Source organism: Hyposmocoma kahamanoa, unplaced genomic scaffold, assembly GCF_003589595.1.
Source record: "Hyposmocoma kahamanoa isolate Upper Pololo Valley unplaced genomic scaffold, ASM358959v1 65, whole genome shotgun sequence".
Lineage (NCBI taxonomy): Eukaryota > Metazoa > Arthropoda > Insecta > Lepidoptera > Cosmopterigidae > Hyposmocoma > Hyposmocoma kahamanoa.
In genome coordinates, this window is record NW_020653853.1 from 17772608 (window position 1) to 17791911 (window position 19304).

The 19304-nt window shown below is 36.0% G+C and overlaps 1 protein-coding gene across 3 annotated transcripts in view; it reads right to left on the reverse strand.

The window, feature by feature from the left end:
- Positions 1 to 19304, reverse strand: part of LOC113231572 (polypeptide N-acetylgalactosaminyltransferase 5) — a 71211-nt gene that overhangs the window by 42555 nt on the left and 9352 nt on the right. For all 3 annotated transcript variants that reach the window (XM_026465913.1, XM_026465914.1, XM_026465912.1), the window contains 2 exons: positions 17867 to 17996; positions 10881 to 11047 (listed from right to left, as the gene is read on the reverse strand). In XM_026465913.1, coding sequence (XP_026321698.1) covers positions 10881 to 11047; positions 17867 to 17996 — 297 coding nt within the window. The remainder of the gene's footprint in view (positions 1 to 10880; positions 11048 to 17866; positions 17997 to 19304) is intronic.

Genomic DNA, 19304 nt, shown 5'->3' on the forward strand with positions numbered 1-19304 from the left:
CAACTCCATGCAGTCGAGACTTCAACAGCAAGTGTAGGCTACAGACAACGTGAACGATAGTCCGAGAATGGAAAGCAGCAATTGACATTCTTATTATATACGATTTCCTATATAAAATTTTTTTTTTCAAGTAACGGCTAAAGGTAACGATTACTTTTCTCGATGCATTTATTTCACATTCGTTCAATTCTTATAAACGAATTCTCATTCCTAAAATATTTAGACTTGTGTACTGGCACGAGATTCCGTATAAGCGTACGTCTATTTTTCGTAAAAACGAATAAAATTGTCTTATAAAAATTCTTATTGTATTGCAAGGTTGATCAATGTCAATGAAAGGAAAACGCCATTCCAGCGGCGTCGGGACAGCCATGAAATGAAGACGTAAATCGTCTAATTCATTCGATTACGTCTAGTCAGGCGTAGACAAATATAGGTTCGCGTCGTCTTTCTCTCATAAATCACATACGTATTTGCATATTATTATGCAGTGTAACGTCTATTACTCAGTCTAATGTGGCAGTAAGAGCGTTTAATCTTTCATGCGATAATGTTTATTTGGTCCGCAAAAACGGGACTTTTCTAAGGGTTTAGAGTTAGATAGATAAGTAAAAACTTTATTCAATTCCATGACAGCTTATTAACTAAGATCCACTAAAACCGAACACTATAATTATTATAATATTAAACCACTTAAAAATAACAAAAGGAACGTACGACTACACAAATAACTAATTAAACTAAGTAGTGTTGGAAGTCATGGCTGTGAGAAGGCGCTGGCTCAGCTTTAATGCCAATCTCCCACGACGCTGATATTCTGCCGGAACCGTGTTAAAAGAGACGCCACTCATCATCGCAAGCACTGCTCTGGCATTATCGTTTAATTTAATATAGATTATATTTTTATTTTATAAAAAATCAATATCATACCAAAATGTGCGTGTGCACGTGTGTCCGTGCATCAACATTTTACGTTGCTCACTTACGTAAAACTTAAATTTAACGTGATTTACTGTTTTTAAATCACATAGACATACGATTATAGGCCCTTTTGGGCCTGTCTACTCGTAAATAAATTATGTGGACCGAGCCTTTCTTTTCTTTCACTAAGGGTAGGCCACACCGCTAATGTAGGTTACGGACCTCACACGTTTTCTAATGGTTTTTTTATACAACTTTTACATTGAAAAAAAAAACCAAACTCCAAAGTGTGCTTATCGGCTTTTTCCGATTTCCATGGGATCCCCTCACCAGATTCTGACTTTTTAGTGACAATGAAACTGTTACGGACTCCTTTGTACATTTTATACTTTTTTCTAGTTGTCATAGTGACAGTGATTTGTTGATTACATGTATTGTGTCAAGTGAAAAGTCGTCTTTTATTTGCGGATTTTTTTTTTTTTAATTTGCGATAACTGAAACGGACCCGGAACAGCATCGTTGGCATCAGAAACCACCTCGAGAGTATACCCTTTCAAACAAAAAAAGAATTTTCAAAATCCGTACACAATCCATGGAGAAATCGGTATGTCAGTGTACATGTCTTTAAAATTTGAGGTGTTTCCTCGATTTCCATGGATCTCCTCATCAGATTCTGACTTGGTGACAATGGGACCACCACGAGAGTGCACCCTTTCAAACAAAAAAAGAATTTTCAAAAACGGTCTATAAATGACGGACAAATTTGAAAACATACATACAGCCGAACGTATAACCTCCTCCTTTTTTTGAAGTCAGTTAATAAATACCAGACACACGCTTCGTCACAATCTCATCTGATATGAAGCGACGTTGTGACCGACGATGGTACGCGTTTGCCTAAAAAATGCCTTTTAACCTAGCCTTAATTAGCCCCAATTACATCTGTTAAGATTTATTGAAATTGGTTAACAATTTATTTTTTTTAATTTAATTGGTTGGTTAGAAAGTGGGTGAAGTTCCATAAAAGAAATTAATCTTAGCCACCTTCAGAGGTGGAATATTTTTATCAAATTTGAAGGGCACCTCTACTGACCCATTTCCAACAAAAAAGAAACATCGAAATCGGACAAATAACGGAGTAATCGGTTAACATACCGACAAAAAAAATAGTCTAATTGAGAATCTCCTTTTTCGAAGTCTGTTAAAAAGTAAAATAACCGGTAACATTTTTGAAGAAAAACTTTGGGGATTTTACTAGTATTCCGCTAAATGTATGTGTACTGTAAGGGTCGTAGCAGTGGGTTAGCGTAGCGAGAGGCACATTTCAATGAGAAACGAGGAAAATAATAATAAATAAAACTTTACTAAACGTGTATTCAAATGGAAGCTTTTTCTAGAACAACCACGATGTTATTTTTACAATGCACTTTATTTTTATATAATTCTAAACACAAACCTATATTTATTCAGCCAGTTCTAATACAAAGCTGTATGACAGCCTAGTCTACAGTAGGTACTTTGATAATAATTTTCAAAGTCAGCTACTTTTTAATTCTCTTTTCTTTCAATTGTAGTAAATTAGTTTTAGTTCATTCACAGAAAACGTTATCAACATGCATAATGTTTAATTCGATAATTTCGGTCACAACGATAACTGTAATAAAGTTACAGAATAAACAAACATATTACACTTATCTCAAATTCAAACGAGTGGGAAGCGAACGAGGCAGAACAATTTAGCTTCACATAACGCGTAATCGATATGTGATTTATTCACGGTATGTTATCGTTATCAATGTCGTCGAGCCAAAACATTACGATCGAATCGCCCTTATCAGATCCAAGAGGCACTGACTGGTTGTTTCTTATGTGCAGACATAAGAAACAACCAGTAAATAACCTAACCTAAATAGAGTAAATAACAGTTTTAGTAAATAACCTTTCCCGTATCTGCCGCCAAGCAGTAATGTAAACATTAGCCTTCCGGTTTCGAAAGGAAGGTTGCTGGTCAAACTACACGCACATGGGACTTGTCAACTTAAGACTCAGCGTGTCGGGCGCAGTGCCAGTGCCCCTTAAATCTTTGTGATTTAAAGCTCTGAGTGGCATTGGAACTGTTAGGGACAGGCGTGTCGCTTACCACCAGGCAGCGACTTGTTTGTCCCGGCGCTTAGTATTATTTAAAAAAATAAGACCTTGCCGGCTACTTATAAAATTTCCATTATTATTTTTCAGAAAAACAAATATTATCCCTACATTTTTCCACATTTCACAGTTGACGTTAACCGTGACCATGGGGTCTGTAAAGGGCCCGAAACGTCGGTTTGTTTGAAAAAACAAAAAAAAAAAACAAATATACGCGATTTAAATCCGGGAAAATAGTTTCATTTCTTATGTGTAACAATCGCGAAAACCTAAGAACTCGATAGTCAAAGCTTTAAAACGTCAAGCTTTTTTACCCAGATGTATTTTTTCGCTGTTGTCGAATATATGTCTAAACTAATACGTGAGGCGCACTATAAGTTTCCGGAATGAATAAGACAAAAATACTATAAAGGCACAGAAATGAATTTATTGTTTCTCAAAATAGTATCCGTTAGCGTTAACGCACTTTTTCATACGAATGAACCAATTTTAAAAAGATTTATGCCACTCCTCCGTGACAATCTCTGAAACATATTTTTCATACTCTTCGACAGCCTCTTCAGGTGATGAAAATCGTTGACAGCGTTACTGGTTCTTAATTTTTGGAAATAAATAAAAGTCACAAGGTGCCAGGTCGGGACTATAAGCGGGATGGCTCATAAGGTCAACGTTGTTCACCTTCAAAAATTCATTTGTCTGTCTGCCATTGTGAGAACTGGCATTACCGTGGTGTAAGATGACACGGCGTTTACGGGTATTTTTACGGAGTTTGTCAATAACTTCCGGCAAACAAATGGTCGTGTATCAATCACTATTCACTGTACAAAGATTCTCCAAAACAACAGTAGCCACGTGTCCAGTTTTATTAAAAAAAGAAGCAATCATCCGCTTAGAGGCACTTTCCACGCGCGCCACTTTGGTCGGTTTCAGCTCATCTCGAAAAACTCATACGATTGCTGCTTTGTTTTGGGATCGTAACTATAAATCCATATTTCTTCATCAGTTACTATGTCCCACACCAAATTTGACGCCCCTTCCTTGACTCTGGTAAGCATGGCATTGCACCAAGTGGCGCGTCCGTTTTTTGAGCCTCAGTCGAATTGTGTGGGATCCATCGAGAGCACTCTTCTCAAGTCTTTTTTGAATCAAATTCAATCAATACTACACAAACTCAAACGTTTATGTAATATTGATTGTACTTGACTCATACCTATACCTAAAGATGCCCGAATCTCATGGTATGTCACATGCCTGTCTGCTTTGATCATACGGCGCACAGCATCGATGTTTTTGTTGTTCACAGCAGTGGACGGGCGACTATCACGAAATTCGTCACTGAGATTCACACGACCGCGTTTGAATTCTGCAAACTAGCTATAAATAACCGTGCATGGTGCTTCATCGCCAAAAGCAGGTTGAAGCCGAGCGAAACTCCGCTGAGCTGATAAATTACGCTTAAAGTTGTAGAAAATCATACTATGAAAATTTTCACGAGTTAAATCCATAGTGATATAGACAACCAATTTCCAAAATGACGCCACAATGTAAAAACAAGTGACAGTCAGATGAAACAAACTGTATTATACAGCCAAACAGTTCCATTTTCAAATGTTTTAATTACTTTTTGAATATTGTTTATGTAAGTGGCCAGTTCCGGAAACTTATAGTGCGCCCTATGTATGAGCATTCGAATTATAATTTTCCAATTTTACAGAATTTTCTCCTGACAAATTTCCACTATTTGAAATTTTTTGGAAACTTACCCAGCAGTAGCTACTTAACAAAAAAAGGTGCACTCTAAAAAGACTTAAAATTATCAATGGCTTTCTAGAATAACGGTCTATCTAAATGCACCCTATCAGACGGTTTGAACAAAAAAAAACTAAAGCGGTTTTTGGGTCAGTCACGGTATTGTGTTATGCATAATGTATAGAAGCTAAAGAAATAGAAGGTGAAATGATGATAGATAAGGAAACCCCGTCTATCAATCTGAAGAAACAAAAAATCTGATCTTATAGAAATCTGTCTTAGCAAAAATCTGACGAAATGGAAATTTGAAGTCAAAAAGGGACGAATTTGTTATAATTGTGTTAATCAATAGAAGGAAAGCTCGGTTTCTTAATTAGAATAATTTTTTTATCATTTTGGATACATGTATGTTTTGGTTCGAGACACTATTCTTGAATAACAGTGACATTGTCGCTGTAGAGACCATTAAGTATAAAAAACTAGTTTTTGATGATAATATGTCACGTATCCTGTGTTTATCAAATTTTCGACAAATTAGCGCTCAATTAATATTCTTTATTTCAGATAGTGTTTTATTTCTGAATTTTCGCGTTATACAGTAAAAAGGGGCAGCATATAGCATAATAATATCATATAATATGATACATGATTAGAAAAATGGCTACCAAACAGGTACAAAGAGTGACATAGAGTGGTTAAAACCACCAAATATTAATTAATTAGATACTTTTGGAATCCTGTACTTTCGGAAATAGTTTTACTGGATCGTAAGACAAAACAACTCACCTTAGAAGTTGACGTTGGATTTTAAAGTAACGGACAGGTAGATAGTTGTAAATTAATGGAATGCAAACCGCCAGTCCTATAATTTCCAACCATTCTGTCTTTCTTTTTTCATTGGTAAATAAACTTTACAAATAATAATAATTAAATAATAAAAACCTCGTAGTGAATTGTTTTAATAACAGAATATCGATAATATGTCTGCTTACAAGAACAACACTATCTCAAAATAATCGTCATCAACAATCATCAAAATATACTAACAAACAGGCAATCTAAAGTAACCAAAGCAAAATTCGGCAAGACTTATCAAAAACTACTTAAATGAGTGTAATCACATGACATATTTGGGCTATTGTATGATTTATAGGCAGAAAAATAACACATGCCGGTGTAATGTAACATTCGGTTGATTTCCGATTTTCTACTGCCGCACTCCTTCATGCTGCAGCGACGCATTTTTATCAATACTTAATTGTCAGTGTCAATCTAATCAAGCAAAATTTTACGGAGTACAGTCAGACTACTAAGTATTATGTAAGCAAAATATCATTTTAGAACAGTACGTAGGTAAAACACTCATTAAAACCTACTCGAACTCGAACTAGCGTTTTCGCCCTCTTTACAAAACCACCAACGATATACGTATAACTATCTGAAGCATTTAAGGTAGCACCATGAATAGTTACAAACAACGTGTCTTTACTATATTTTTTAATACAGTTGCTCAAAACGTGGTATTTTTCGTACTACAAATCGTGCCGAAAGTGGGATTTTTCTCACTAGTGCTTTTTATTTTTCCATTTTTTTTTAAATTTACTGTTGTTTCAAGTCTTAAACATAGAACTAAAGAGGTTGTATATTTATTTAACAATTATGTACTTTGTGACGAAGTCATTAGTCATTAAAACTTATATTTACTTACAAACATCTTATTTGTTTAAATTGCATAGGTGTTTTATAATACAACGGGTTATATTTAAAAATACCAAAATATTTTCCATAAAGATGGCTGATTGAGTATTAACAATGACCGGAGGTGAGTATTACGCGAGACCGCTGCGCGCCGAGCCATTAAAATAGTAATTTTAATGTGGCTGAATACTGGCAACTGTTGACATTGTACTCTGAATTTTTACCAGACAAAGAAATAAAATGAATTTTTTTTAAGATACTGTTTTATTTTAGTTTCGATGTAGTTTTTTCGCAAATGTATTAAAAACGTCATTTGATACACGTGCGGATTTGTCATTTTCGCTTGTCTCGTGAATAATGACTAACTTTCCGCACTTGTATCAAAAATAACTATTAAAGCACACTTCTTGTTCTACCTGAAAAATACATTCAAATCACATACGAGGTATCATATTATACATTCTTAAAAAAATGGACGATATCTGTACATATATATTTAAGCAGTATATGTATAGAGAGATAGACAGGTCGGTTTTTCACACGAGTTTAACGTGTATTATGCCAAAGATAAGGAAAGCCATCAACCATTGAAGCAATCTATTGTCACGTAATAACACCATTGTGGACAGTTAACAAATAGGGAATACCAAAAAGCGAATTGTTTATTATCGTTTAGTAAACAGCCTTCTATTGTTCAGTGTTAGCAACTAGTTCAGTTGAAGTATGATACAACCACCGTTGTGTGGTGTATAAATAAATTATGAACAATTGGACCTCCCGAATCTCAACTCCGTATTAAGAATCTACACTACCTCAAATGGGTTTGGTTGATTCCGCAAAACATTGACAGTGTTGAATTAATCACTTTGAAAAAATAAACTAAAAACAGAACGAAACATTTCTTCTAACTACACTACCGTAGTAAAGCTGGTTATCAGACATTTTGAACAAAATCATCAATCAATTTAGGAAACGAAACTATTTTTCCGGATTTAATTCGCGTATATTTGTTTTTTCAAACAAACCGACGATTTTACCCCTTTACAGGGGCCATATGTTCAACCGTGACCATGTGACCTGTAAAAGGGTCCGAAACGTCGGTGTGTTTGAAAAAACAAAATAAGCTATTTAAATCCGGAAAAATAGTTGAAATTAAACTACTATGTGTAACAATCGCGAAAACCTAACTTGAAGTTTAGGTAAAGTTAAATATAGCCTGCCTATTCCGATCTCTGATTACTACACTATTAATCATGGGTGTTTTGGGTGATAACATCTCAAGTAACCAGACCCTACACTTGATTGGTTAGGACTAACATACTGTTAACTTACTCGGAACTGACGACTTGATGAATAACGTCTACTAACAAGCAAAAACATTTCACAACTCGCAAGTGATGCGTAATCTATGAGTAGTTTTAATATAATGTCTGTGGACGCAAATGGTGTATTCAACAAGATGGATGCAATTGATGCATCACGAGATGAAGATAAATAAACTATTTTAGAAGATGGACGCACGTAGAGTATCCCATTAAATGGATACAAGTGGACTATAACACAAAATGGACGCCAGTGACTGTTCCAGAAGAGAGATAAGTGTACTATAAGAGTTCGACGAGATGAACATAAGTGGTTTATTCTACAAGGCGAGACACACAGACGTTTCTGATCATCCTTGAGTTTCTTCTGCAATTTCGTTCCACAGTAAATATGGCATATTAACGATCGGTGGGCAAAACACTCTAGGTGTATATTAACACCTTGTTACATGCAATACAAATCGATTGCAATAGAAATTCTCACGCCCTTCATGTGTAACAATCCCTTAACATCCATAACAACTTTTAGAAACCAGAGTTCTTTTGTTCAACGCGAATAGTGGGTGCTTTTTGGAATAATTTCGTCAATCTTTTGTTTCATACGTCATATCGTAATCTGTATTGTACTTCTCGTACGTATACCATTTGTGTGCAAGAATACGTTGTAAACACAGCGTTGAACAATATAGATTTTAAGGTTTCTGACTACGGTATACGATATACGGTATCTTCTTTCGATATTTGAGAGAGGTTACGCTTCATTTTTACGGGTTCACAAGCAGGCTTTGGTGAAGTAATAAAAAAAATATACGTGGGTAAGAAAACGCACTGGTGTCAAATCTGTCTTGTGATTGGTTAGCAAAACGAATACCACATTAAACTTTTATGGAAATACTCTGCTCAGGTAATTAAATAATATGAGAAATTCACGAGTAGGTACGCAAAAGTATACGACGAAGCCACAGTCGCTAACACTAACAACGGTCTGCGTTAAAATTATGTAAACAGTGGAACTAACAAGAAATATAAATGGTAAGTTTAATTTACATTTTGTTTTATGATTCCATGTGACCGGAAGAACAAGTCGCGCGCCTGGTAAGCGACACGCCTGTCCATATTGTCGCCGTTTGTCGAAAGGGTGCCGACAAAAACGCAAAAACGAGAAAATAATGTTTACAGAAATGATAACGAAAAATATCTACTTTTCTCTTGGGGTAACTCGTGCTTTATCCATATAGGAAAAAATAAAAATAGTGACACATCAGCCTTTTTTACTAATGACGGCTGTGTATATACCAAAAATTTTTGAAAAAATGTCTCATGTACCGTTTCAACTAACGGCATCAGCATAACAGTTGCAATGCCACTCAGAGCTTTAAACCGCATAGGTCTGAGGGGCACTGCCACTGCACCCGTCCCCTAAGACACAAGTTGGCAAGTCCCATGTGCCTATAATTTCACCAGCACCCTTACCCTCCCAAGTCGGAATATGTTCAAAGTGATTCAGTATAATTGACACAAATCAACCAAATGCCAATGACGTCCAGGTGCGCTTTTCTTTTGTTTTCAGTTTGCAATCTATAGTGCACCGTAAATGTATACACTAAGGTTGAGATTTCTCTGAGTGAGTCCTTACGTTTTCTTAGTATGGTCTTTTAAATCATTTTAACGCAGAGTACAAAGCAAATGTTTTCTTGTTTGTAATTACAAATGCATATCGACTTAGGGTGATGGCAACAATATTAGACATTTTAAGGGAAGTGTGTCTTAAAATTTTGTTTTTTAAATATATGCCCATAGTGATTAGTTTACTTGACAAATATAAACCTTCAGAAAGATTATGCTGTACTATGTTTTATAAAGAAGCTATTATAATTATTACTAAAAAAACCTTATCTAGAATTTCTTTAAAGCGTGAAACACACCGAGCGCGGGCGCAGGACGGGCGAACGCGCCCGCGCGTCCATATACATTTATTTATTCTTAGGAAGGTTTACAACATTCTTTAATATTAATTTATAAACTGAATGTAAACTTATAAGCCTATTAAAAACCTCCACATACGAAAATATATACACGAAATACATACACGAAATGACCCGCCGCGGTCCCGACCCGACTCGCGCCCGACCCGCATCTGCTCCCTATGTGTTTCGTGCTTAAATCTACAGTAATGAACACCAAAAATCCACTAATTAACTAACCAGCCCCTGTAGTATGCCGCCGCGATAAAGCTATTACATTCACATTTAGCTGTGAAATTCGAGTGATAAAAGGCATTTTAAAATTTTATCACAATAATTAACATGGCGAGCACCGTGACGTCACATTTTTTTATCATCGCGAGCGCCGCGAGTGATAGCTGCAAAAGAATATCGCAGTGCCAAACATATCGCAGTGACAGACAGTTCTGCACAGCAATTTTATCAACGTAAAAATTTTACGACAAACGAGATAAACAGAAATAATAAACACAAACAAATTAATTCGCATAAATTATTTAAAAGAGGTGAGGAGAACATTTTTCATGCAGTTCAACACATGAGAGTAATTAGAAATATGTAATTAATAACTAATTTTATGTAAAATATGTAAAAACTACAAAAACTCGGCACGTTTTCGCGGCGATGATTAAATGACAAAGTTAACTATAGGTATAAGTAATGACATATCGTTAACGTTGTTCTATAAAATGTATAACAATAGTTAATTACCAAATAAACTATTGTTATACATTTTGCAGAAAAGAATTTATCTATAAAGAATTTACCGATTCAGTGTTCGCAATAAAAAAAAATAATAATGGCAACTTAGCTTTATCAACTGAAATAAATTTGTCACGGAAAGATTCATCAGACATATACTACCATGCTACGGCCAGAATACTCGACACTCACCAATATTAAACACCCAGTAATTGACCTCTGTACCAATAAGTAACGTGCAACCATGATAGAAAATTTTCTCCTAAATCTTATTAGACATTAATTTAAAGAAAAGATGTTCAACAGTGGTGCTTATCGGTAACTGGCGCCCCTACCTTACCTTTTTCACTAGCATCGTCCACCAATATGATCTCCTTGAGCAGCGGGGCTGGCGACCGGTTGATTGTACTCCAGATAGTTCTGATCAGCGTCGACCAGGCCTCGTTGTGGAAGACGATGACCACACTTGTCGTTGGCAGGAGATCTGGGTACTTCTTGGTTTTGCATCTGTTTGAAGAATATGAAAATTTATTGGAATAATTTTCATTATTAAAAAGGACTATTTCTATTATTTAACTGCCTCCGTAGACGAACGGTTACCATACTGGACTGCCACGCAATGGTCCCGGGTACGATTCCCGGGTCGAGAGAAATATTTGTATGGGCTACATTTATTTCTCGCGTAAGTTTAGATTTAATTTGTGAATTTGTGGTAGTTTATGTGAGTGTCCATGGCACCCGCAACACAGGGTTTCCCTAGTGCGGAGCTATGAGTGTGTGCGTTATTATCAAATTGGAAAATTAATAGATTTACAAATAAAAAAAAATTCTCTATGTTTCACGCGCTAGCTGCCAAGTTTGACTGAGAAAATTACTATTAACACCGTGAAAATCATTCGCTATGGTGTTTTGCGTTCACGAGACTATCGCAAGCGAAGTTTATAGTATGAGAATTTATTACGTGCTACTTGCAATAAAAAATAAAAGCAAAGCAGGAACATTATCGCGGTAGTGATTCAACATAATGATCAATGGGCGGGATAGGACTTGTAGGAACAAATTGATGTATGTGTGCAATCATCATCATGAACCGGTTCATACGTTCCACTGCTGGGTAGGAGTCTCAGGCGAGGGTTTAGGCCAATAGCCCGCCTCGCTGACCCGATGAGTCTTGCGTTAAGTTCAAGGTTGCCACGATTGAATAATTTTGATTTAAATCAAATGATTTTTTCAATAAAAATCAGTGATTTAAAAAAAATCTCTTTAATTTTATTTTCTTTCACAGAAATCAACATAAAATCAGACAATTATATCTTAAAGACTGGTATTTTACATCTGAGAAATCATTATCATTATTATATATAATAATTAAACAAAACAAAAAAACTAGCTTGCTGCGGTTAATTAACTTTCTACATTACTACGTTTTACGCAAAAATATAGTTAAACTGTATGATAAAATGAAAAAATAAAAAAAATCGTGATTAATTAGGATTTTTTTCAAAAAATCGTGCTTAATTCGATTTTTTCAAGAAATCATGATTTTCTAACCCTGGTTAGGTTATAAACTTACTTAGCAGCAGTAAAGCTCCTCGTGAAAGAGTTCGTCCAGGGAAGTACTGCCACCTTACCTACATATGTCTGCCGCCAAGCAGTAATGTAAACATTACTGCTTTCTACGGTAGGTACGGTTTTGAATGGTAAGAGTGCTGGCGAAATTACAGGCACATGGGACTTGTCAACTTATGTCTCTGGGCGGAGGGCGCAATGGCCCTCAGATATTCGTGATTTAAAGCTCTAGGTGACACTGCACTTCACCTTCACTTCACTTGGTATTAAAAAAAAAATAAGCGCGTCTTTAAACAGTCTCGGTCACTACCAAACCTATGAAAATATATCCTAGGCCTATAACCTAAGAAACGACACGACGATTTGTGTAATTTGACACTGAAAAACAACATTAACGAAGAGTAAAACAAGAAATTTTAAATTATATTACATTGCCATAAGTTTGCATTTTATTTGCAACGAATTGTAATCGTAAGAAAAATACATAATGCACATTACATGGTACAATTACGTTGAAAGCGTAAACGCGAAGCGACATAATATCGTAAAAATATCGCATGATTGAAATATATTACCCCAACTATCGAGGAAATCGAGTTTGATGTGTTTTTATATCATCACCAGTATGGCAATTACTGGTGCAAAAGTGGAATGCCATTTTACTCTTTTACTCAGGGTTCGAAGTAACCATTATAAAGATAATTTATAAAATTAATTGGAAGAACAACATGGTACCGCTGGCAGTGACATGCTATGTGTTTTTTTTAATACAACGCACACACTCAACTCACACATAGACAACCACAAATTACACCCAAACTCACGAATGTAACCGTCCGGCCACGGAGGCAGTTATATGTCTATATAACATGTATAAAATGTTTGCATCCGAGACGCCTCGGCACGCAGTCGACGCGCACACCCACAATCGAAATATCACAAATGTGGATCCACCTGTGACTATGAGACCTCTTTTACCGTCATCCCACCTTTTTACCACCCTTTTCTCTGGTTCCTGGCCACCTACTTTAAAATTTTGAATATTTTTAAATTTCTTTTCTTCTTCGTCACTTATTTTTCTTCTTTCCATCGCCAGTCTCCACTAAATTTCCGAAGCGAGCTCATGTGCTCGACTTCACATAAAATTCTGACCAGTTAAATCATGTGACCTGACTGCTTGTAAAGCATAGTATTTCTAGAAATTACAAGCCCTTTTAAGATACTTGGTATGTAACGGGCTGGTGTCCGCAACTCGACTAACCCTTTTGGGGTAAGTTCCTGTACTAGTATAATCTGTATTTAAGTAGGGATTGTTTTATACGACTGTACCTGTTTTCACATCATTGTTTTGTTACAGCCTTTACGACTTTACTTTACCTGTTCTTTTCCCTTCCTCTACTCTTTATTTGTACAATAAAATTCATGTGGACCGAGACTTGCATTTACCACACACCTTTAGTTACAGGTCTTTTTTTTTTATAATATTAAGTGACGGGACGAACAAGTAGTCGTGCGCGTGATGGTAAGCGACACGCCTGTCCATAATAGTTGCAGTGGCACTCAGAACTTTAAATCGCAAAGGTCTGAGGGGCATTGCCACTGCGCCCGTCACCCTAAGACCCCAAGTCCCATGTGCCTGTAATTTCATCAGCACCCTTATACCCTTCAAAACAGGAACACAGTGATGCTGACATTACTGCTTGACTTTACAGATTACTGTTTTTTTATAATTTACCAAAAAAAATTATATCATTTCTTGACTGCCTAAATGCCTAAACTTTAAGCATGGAAACCGACTTTTGAAATAAGTCTCGTTTCCCTGATATATTTGATACCGCACCGAGTCTCGATATTTTTTCCCGGGAGGCGGAAATGCAGCTAAATTAAAAGCTCTAATCGCCTTAATATGATTCCATTTCGATAGATGTGGTCACTCCCATACCTGGTCTCAAACTAGGGAGTTCTCTGAACTATGAGTACCAGAGCAACGGAATTCTTTCCGGAGCACCCGGAACCCACAGATATAATCAGTTTAGAAAAGTTCATTTCCTAAATTGGTTCTACCGGGAATCAAACTCGAGACCTCCTCATGCAGCCCCCTAGTGCAAACCGTAGCGAAGCGTTTGTGACAATCTGTGATATCGTCGACTAAGCTTGAAAGAAACATAGCTTTTGTAACGAATCGCAGTAATCGCTACAAATCTTTTTTGTATATATTTTATAGTCTCTTTAAGTTTTACTTTTATATTTAAATTCTAAATTTAAATGTGATTGTTTTTGGCGCCTTTTCTTGACTTTTGTTTGCTATTTTGCTTTGAAGTTACACGTTGTTTTCTAATAAATTTATAAGGTGTAAGTACCTACGTTTTTTTTAGCCTAGCTCACTCGTTGTTAGCACACACCCGTTAATACAGTCCGCTACAGCTTTGAAAAATGTTTTTTATCTACTTCGATTCAGAATTTTAAGTTCTATGCTGTGACGTAAATCGGTCAATGTCGGACTAGTTAGTGTTCACTAACTAATTTCCGTGGCAATTGTTATTATTTAAATATTCAAGTATTTTATCGTGTAACTATTTTTTTTTTTTTTTTTTTTAATAACGCACACACTCAACATAGCCCCGCACTAGGGAAACCCTGTGTCGCGGGTGCCATGGACACACTTAGACAACCACAAATTACACCCAAACTCACGAGAGAAATAATTGTAAGCCATACAACTATTTCTCTCAGCCCGGGAATCGAACCTGGGACCTCTGCGTGGCAGTCCGGCATGGTAACCGTTCGGCCACGGAGGCAGTTATACTATAAACTAATATAAACTATAAAATATAACCTAAAATATAAACTAATATAACTATAAAATAATATTTCACGTAACACTACTCGAATATTAAATAATATCTCACGATAAAAAAAAATAGAATACATTTTCGTGAATTATGTAACTTACGCCATTAATGTTGGAAGGACCAATATGAACCACGTGTCCTTGAATGTCAATGAATCTATTGTGTATCAATCTGAGTCTATTCTATCTCGTTGCTTATACTTTAGATTAGGTATCTAGTACAATGCAAATCACCGGACGGACAGAAGAAGCGTGCATTGTACACACTTTCATACCCATGAACTCGAACAATGCGGGTACTATCGGTGTTGAAATTTTCACAAAGACCTGCAGTTATTGCACGCTTTTATTTAACAAAAATTAGAAATCACAAAGTTGTATTTTAGTACATATAGGGTCGTATTCCAGAACTCTACTCAATGCTCAAGTCAGGATTTGAGCAGACTTGAGTATGATTTCAAGCACTGGAAATACGACTCAATGGGAAGGTCTTGAGTATGATTTTCAGTGCTCACTGCAATACTCAAGTTCTGACTTGAGTATTGAGTACAGTTCTGGAATACGACAAATAGTATCAGTTCCGTTGAGACAAATGTTGCTTAATAACGATGAAATGGTTGAACGGGTTTGGATGATACTTGGTGGGTTACTACCCTAGAAGCAAGGTCGATGCATAACCACCCTTTCATGGCCGGTAACATCGTTTACTGTAAAATTAAATATTAAATAACGCTATAGTACCCTGGTACCGTTCGTATCGTTTTGCTATATGAAACTCAAAAACACCAACTACAGCGTGGCCGAACAGTTACCATGCTGGTCTGTCACGCTGAAGTACCGGGTTCGATTCCCGGGCCGGGAGAAATATTTGTATGGCCTACAATTATTTGCTTCATGAGTTTGGGTGTGATTTGTGGTATCTATGTGTGTATCCATGGTACCTGTGCATGGCATATGTGTGCGTTAAAAAAAACAGGCTTTACAATGTGATTCACAAGTGCTTTCTGGAGAATTTCCCTTTATTACTATTACTTTTCCATAGAAAAGTATCAACAACAAACTCAATGATTTACATACATTAAACATTTTAAATTGAATCAATACAAGCACTACGACAAGAAAAGTACTGACTTTTTTGTGTGCGGTACTATTTATGCACTGTCCATAAAAGGGTTAAGGATTCTTTTTGGGTGTGGACAACGGCAGCTTACCTTGTCAACTAACGTTTAAGGGCTCGATCATATTTGTATAAACCTTTTGTTTCAAAAGGTTTACACAAAAAAGGGTCAACAAAATTCTGGGCTAGCTACAATATCAGTTTGCAAAAAAAACTTTTTGAAGACTGGGAAGGACTTTGACGATAATAATTTTTATTATAATATGAAGAAGGTCCATGCGTAAAGGGTACTTTAAAGTTTAAGGATACGAAAGAAATTGAATCAAATCATCACTAACGCACATCTATATTTTCTTTTCACTAAAAACATTATTTTTTCTGTAAGTGCCAATTTTATGATATAAATTAATGTTTAATATTGTATTGTAATGGTTTCCCGGTTATGCAACGAATTATGTATAAGTTAAGTTTTTATTAAGAATTAAAAGTTCTCTATATATCTTTATCGTAAAGTTTTAGTGGTTTTTACACGCGGTTGAAGTGGGCTTAAAAGCCCATTAGCACTATTTTTGGTCCGGGTTATGCAAGTGACAAACGGAAGCCACCCTGAAAATAAAGTCCTCAAAATAACTTCAAACTTCCTAAAGCGATGAAAGTGAGTGTGACAAAATTAACAACCAGCTAACGAGTGACAATTAATTACGTCACTTGTTCATGCATAATTAAGTTTGTATTTGTCAATATGGTTCGCATTCTTTGTATTATCTCATTCCGCACCTCGCTGACTGTCGTATCTGAATTTTTTTTTAATTAACATTCTTTATTAATCGTCGTATGTATGTACAGCGCTAGACATAAAGTGATGCACCGAAAATATGTTGCCCTGAAAAATCTGCCTTAAGTTAGTCTGGCAGTTCAATTTCCAGTTAGAAAAGCAGCGAATTTACACGTGCCCAAAAATATAATTTTTTTACTTTTGAAACTGCAGAAGTCCGTGCGCGACATTATCGTCAATATTTCCTAACAAATAATTTAATATCACCTTCATCCGATCACAATTTCGGAAATTTCACGATCTAAACTAAATAATGCGATAGAATGTGGGTAAACCAGGCGCTAAAAGTGAAATGTTAAAACCTATTTACGCGACTATGACCTTACAATCGCAATGTCTAGAGGGAGTCGGTTACAGCATTCCACAAAGCTGACGCACCGCAGAGTCACGCGTCAAATTCGATGTTAGGACCCGCGTCATAGAAGCCAGTGCTATGTCAAAATCTTCATGTTCGTGTCAGAGCTTCCTTACATGTTTAGAATACAATAGAGTGGACTCTTTCGCTCTCTATTAGTATAAAATGGACAACAACATTTTCAGGTAAGTTAGATAAGTCACTTATAGGTAATTCAATGATAAGTCAGAAAAAAAATGGTGACGGTAATTAGGCTGTAAACACCCAATTTTGAGAATGGCCGTAATATAGTTTTCATGTGCGCCATGATTTGCTTTAAAATAAAAAATAACCCGACCTCAAAGGTTCGTGGAATTACATCTATTTGCCAAGTTTTATTTAAATCGGCTACCGGAAAGTGCGCGAAACCGGATTCATGGCCTAGTTTCTCAGCCTTAGAGGTGGAATATTCTGTTCAAATTCTTCTGAGGTACTCTCATTCCAACAAAAAACGAATCATCAAAATCGGTTCACAAATTATCTATTACAAATACAGTCGAATTGAGAGCCTCCTCCTTTTTTTCACGTTGGTTAAAAAAAATAAATGAGTAAGTACTCACTTCTCGAATCGCACGTCGGCGAGTGACCGGTTGAGCGAGATGAGGTCGCTGGCCATCAGGTTGAACTGGTTCTCTTGGAACTTATCCAGCATCACCTTCTCTTGCTCTGCTGGGATGTTCACCGCTTTACCTGTAATTTGTCACTTGCTGTAGCAGCGTTTCCAAAACCTGGTCCCGCAGTGCAATGAACTACGTTCAATAGAGGGTTTATTGATTTTACTATACTTTATTTAAGGGAGAGCCCGCGACAATGCTATCTAGACTTCATAGGAATCTGGAGCGTTAGGAAACGCTGTATTATAGTAGCACTAAGTTGCGATATCGTAAATTCTTACATTGATACGGTGACTGAGCGATTAGGCACTCATAAAAGCATACAAGTCCAATTCTCAGCATAAGTGTTTAGAAATGGATTTGAATGGGATTTTTTCTATGTAACATCAACAAAGTAAATAACTAAGTAATTTAAAGAAGAAAAAAGGAGATCGTAAAAACTATAACTAGGTAGTAAGTTGTGCCACACCTAAGGATACCATTTCGAAATTTGAATAATCCTGACAAAAACGCTGACATTTGCAAAAGAATCCGAAGTTTTTAGTAACAAGATAAAATCGAAAATCTTTCACCTGGTACCGATGTTTTTGCCCTCTGTAGCCAGCAGTAGTTTGTAGAAATTTAAAACTCGAGTTTGTTTTTATAATATTTTCAAAATAAAATACATTGACAAATCTTTACCCTTTTTCCGCATATTTACCCCCTAAGCCGAAAAACCCGGAACGACAAATCCTGACAAAATCGGGACAGAAGATCAAAAAGCCGGGTGGATCATAACCTTACCCACACCCAAAGATAAACTATGTGTCAATATTTTTGTTGAAAATATAGTGCCTTACATCATTTACGTAGCGTTCAAATTTGCAGTTTATAAAAATGACTGCATTGCCTAACCTCTGGCTGAGAGTACATTTCATATCAGTACACATCATATCATAAGTGCCAAATACAGTGACACACGAAAGACAGACTTGTGCATATTATAAAAATAATTATTATCATTGATACATCTAGAACAATAGCATTTATTTATTTACTCACTTGCATCAGTAATTTGCTAATGTGAAAGTTCAAATGTGGCATGCCAATGAAGTTCCATTAAAGGCAACCTAGATAGAGGGTCGAAATAAATAAAAATTTCATCGGCTGCAAGAGCAGATGCAGCGGAAATGATCCATTTAAAATATCTATCGTTCATTGGCATCCCATGTATTTAGAGCTTTAAGTAGGTGTTTTCGTTTATGTATCGGTTATTAAACGTAATGTAAATTGGAATACGTACTTTAAAAAATAAGATAAATTTTTAATTTTGTGACTTTAGTTCCGAATAGGCTGGATTGCATCAATATTAGACATAACTGGTAATGACGAATAATCATCTCCG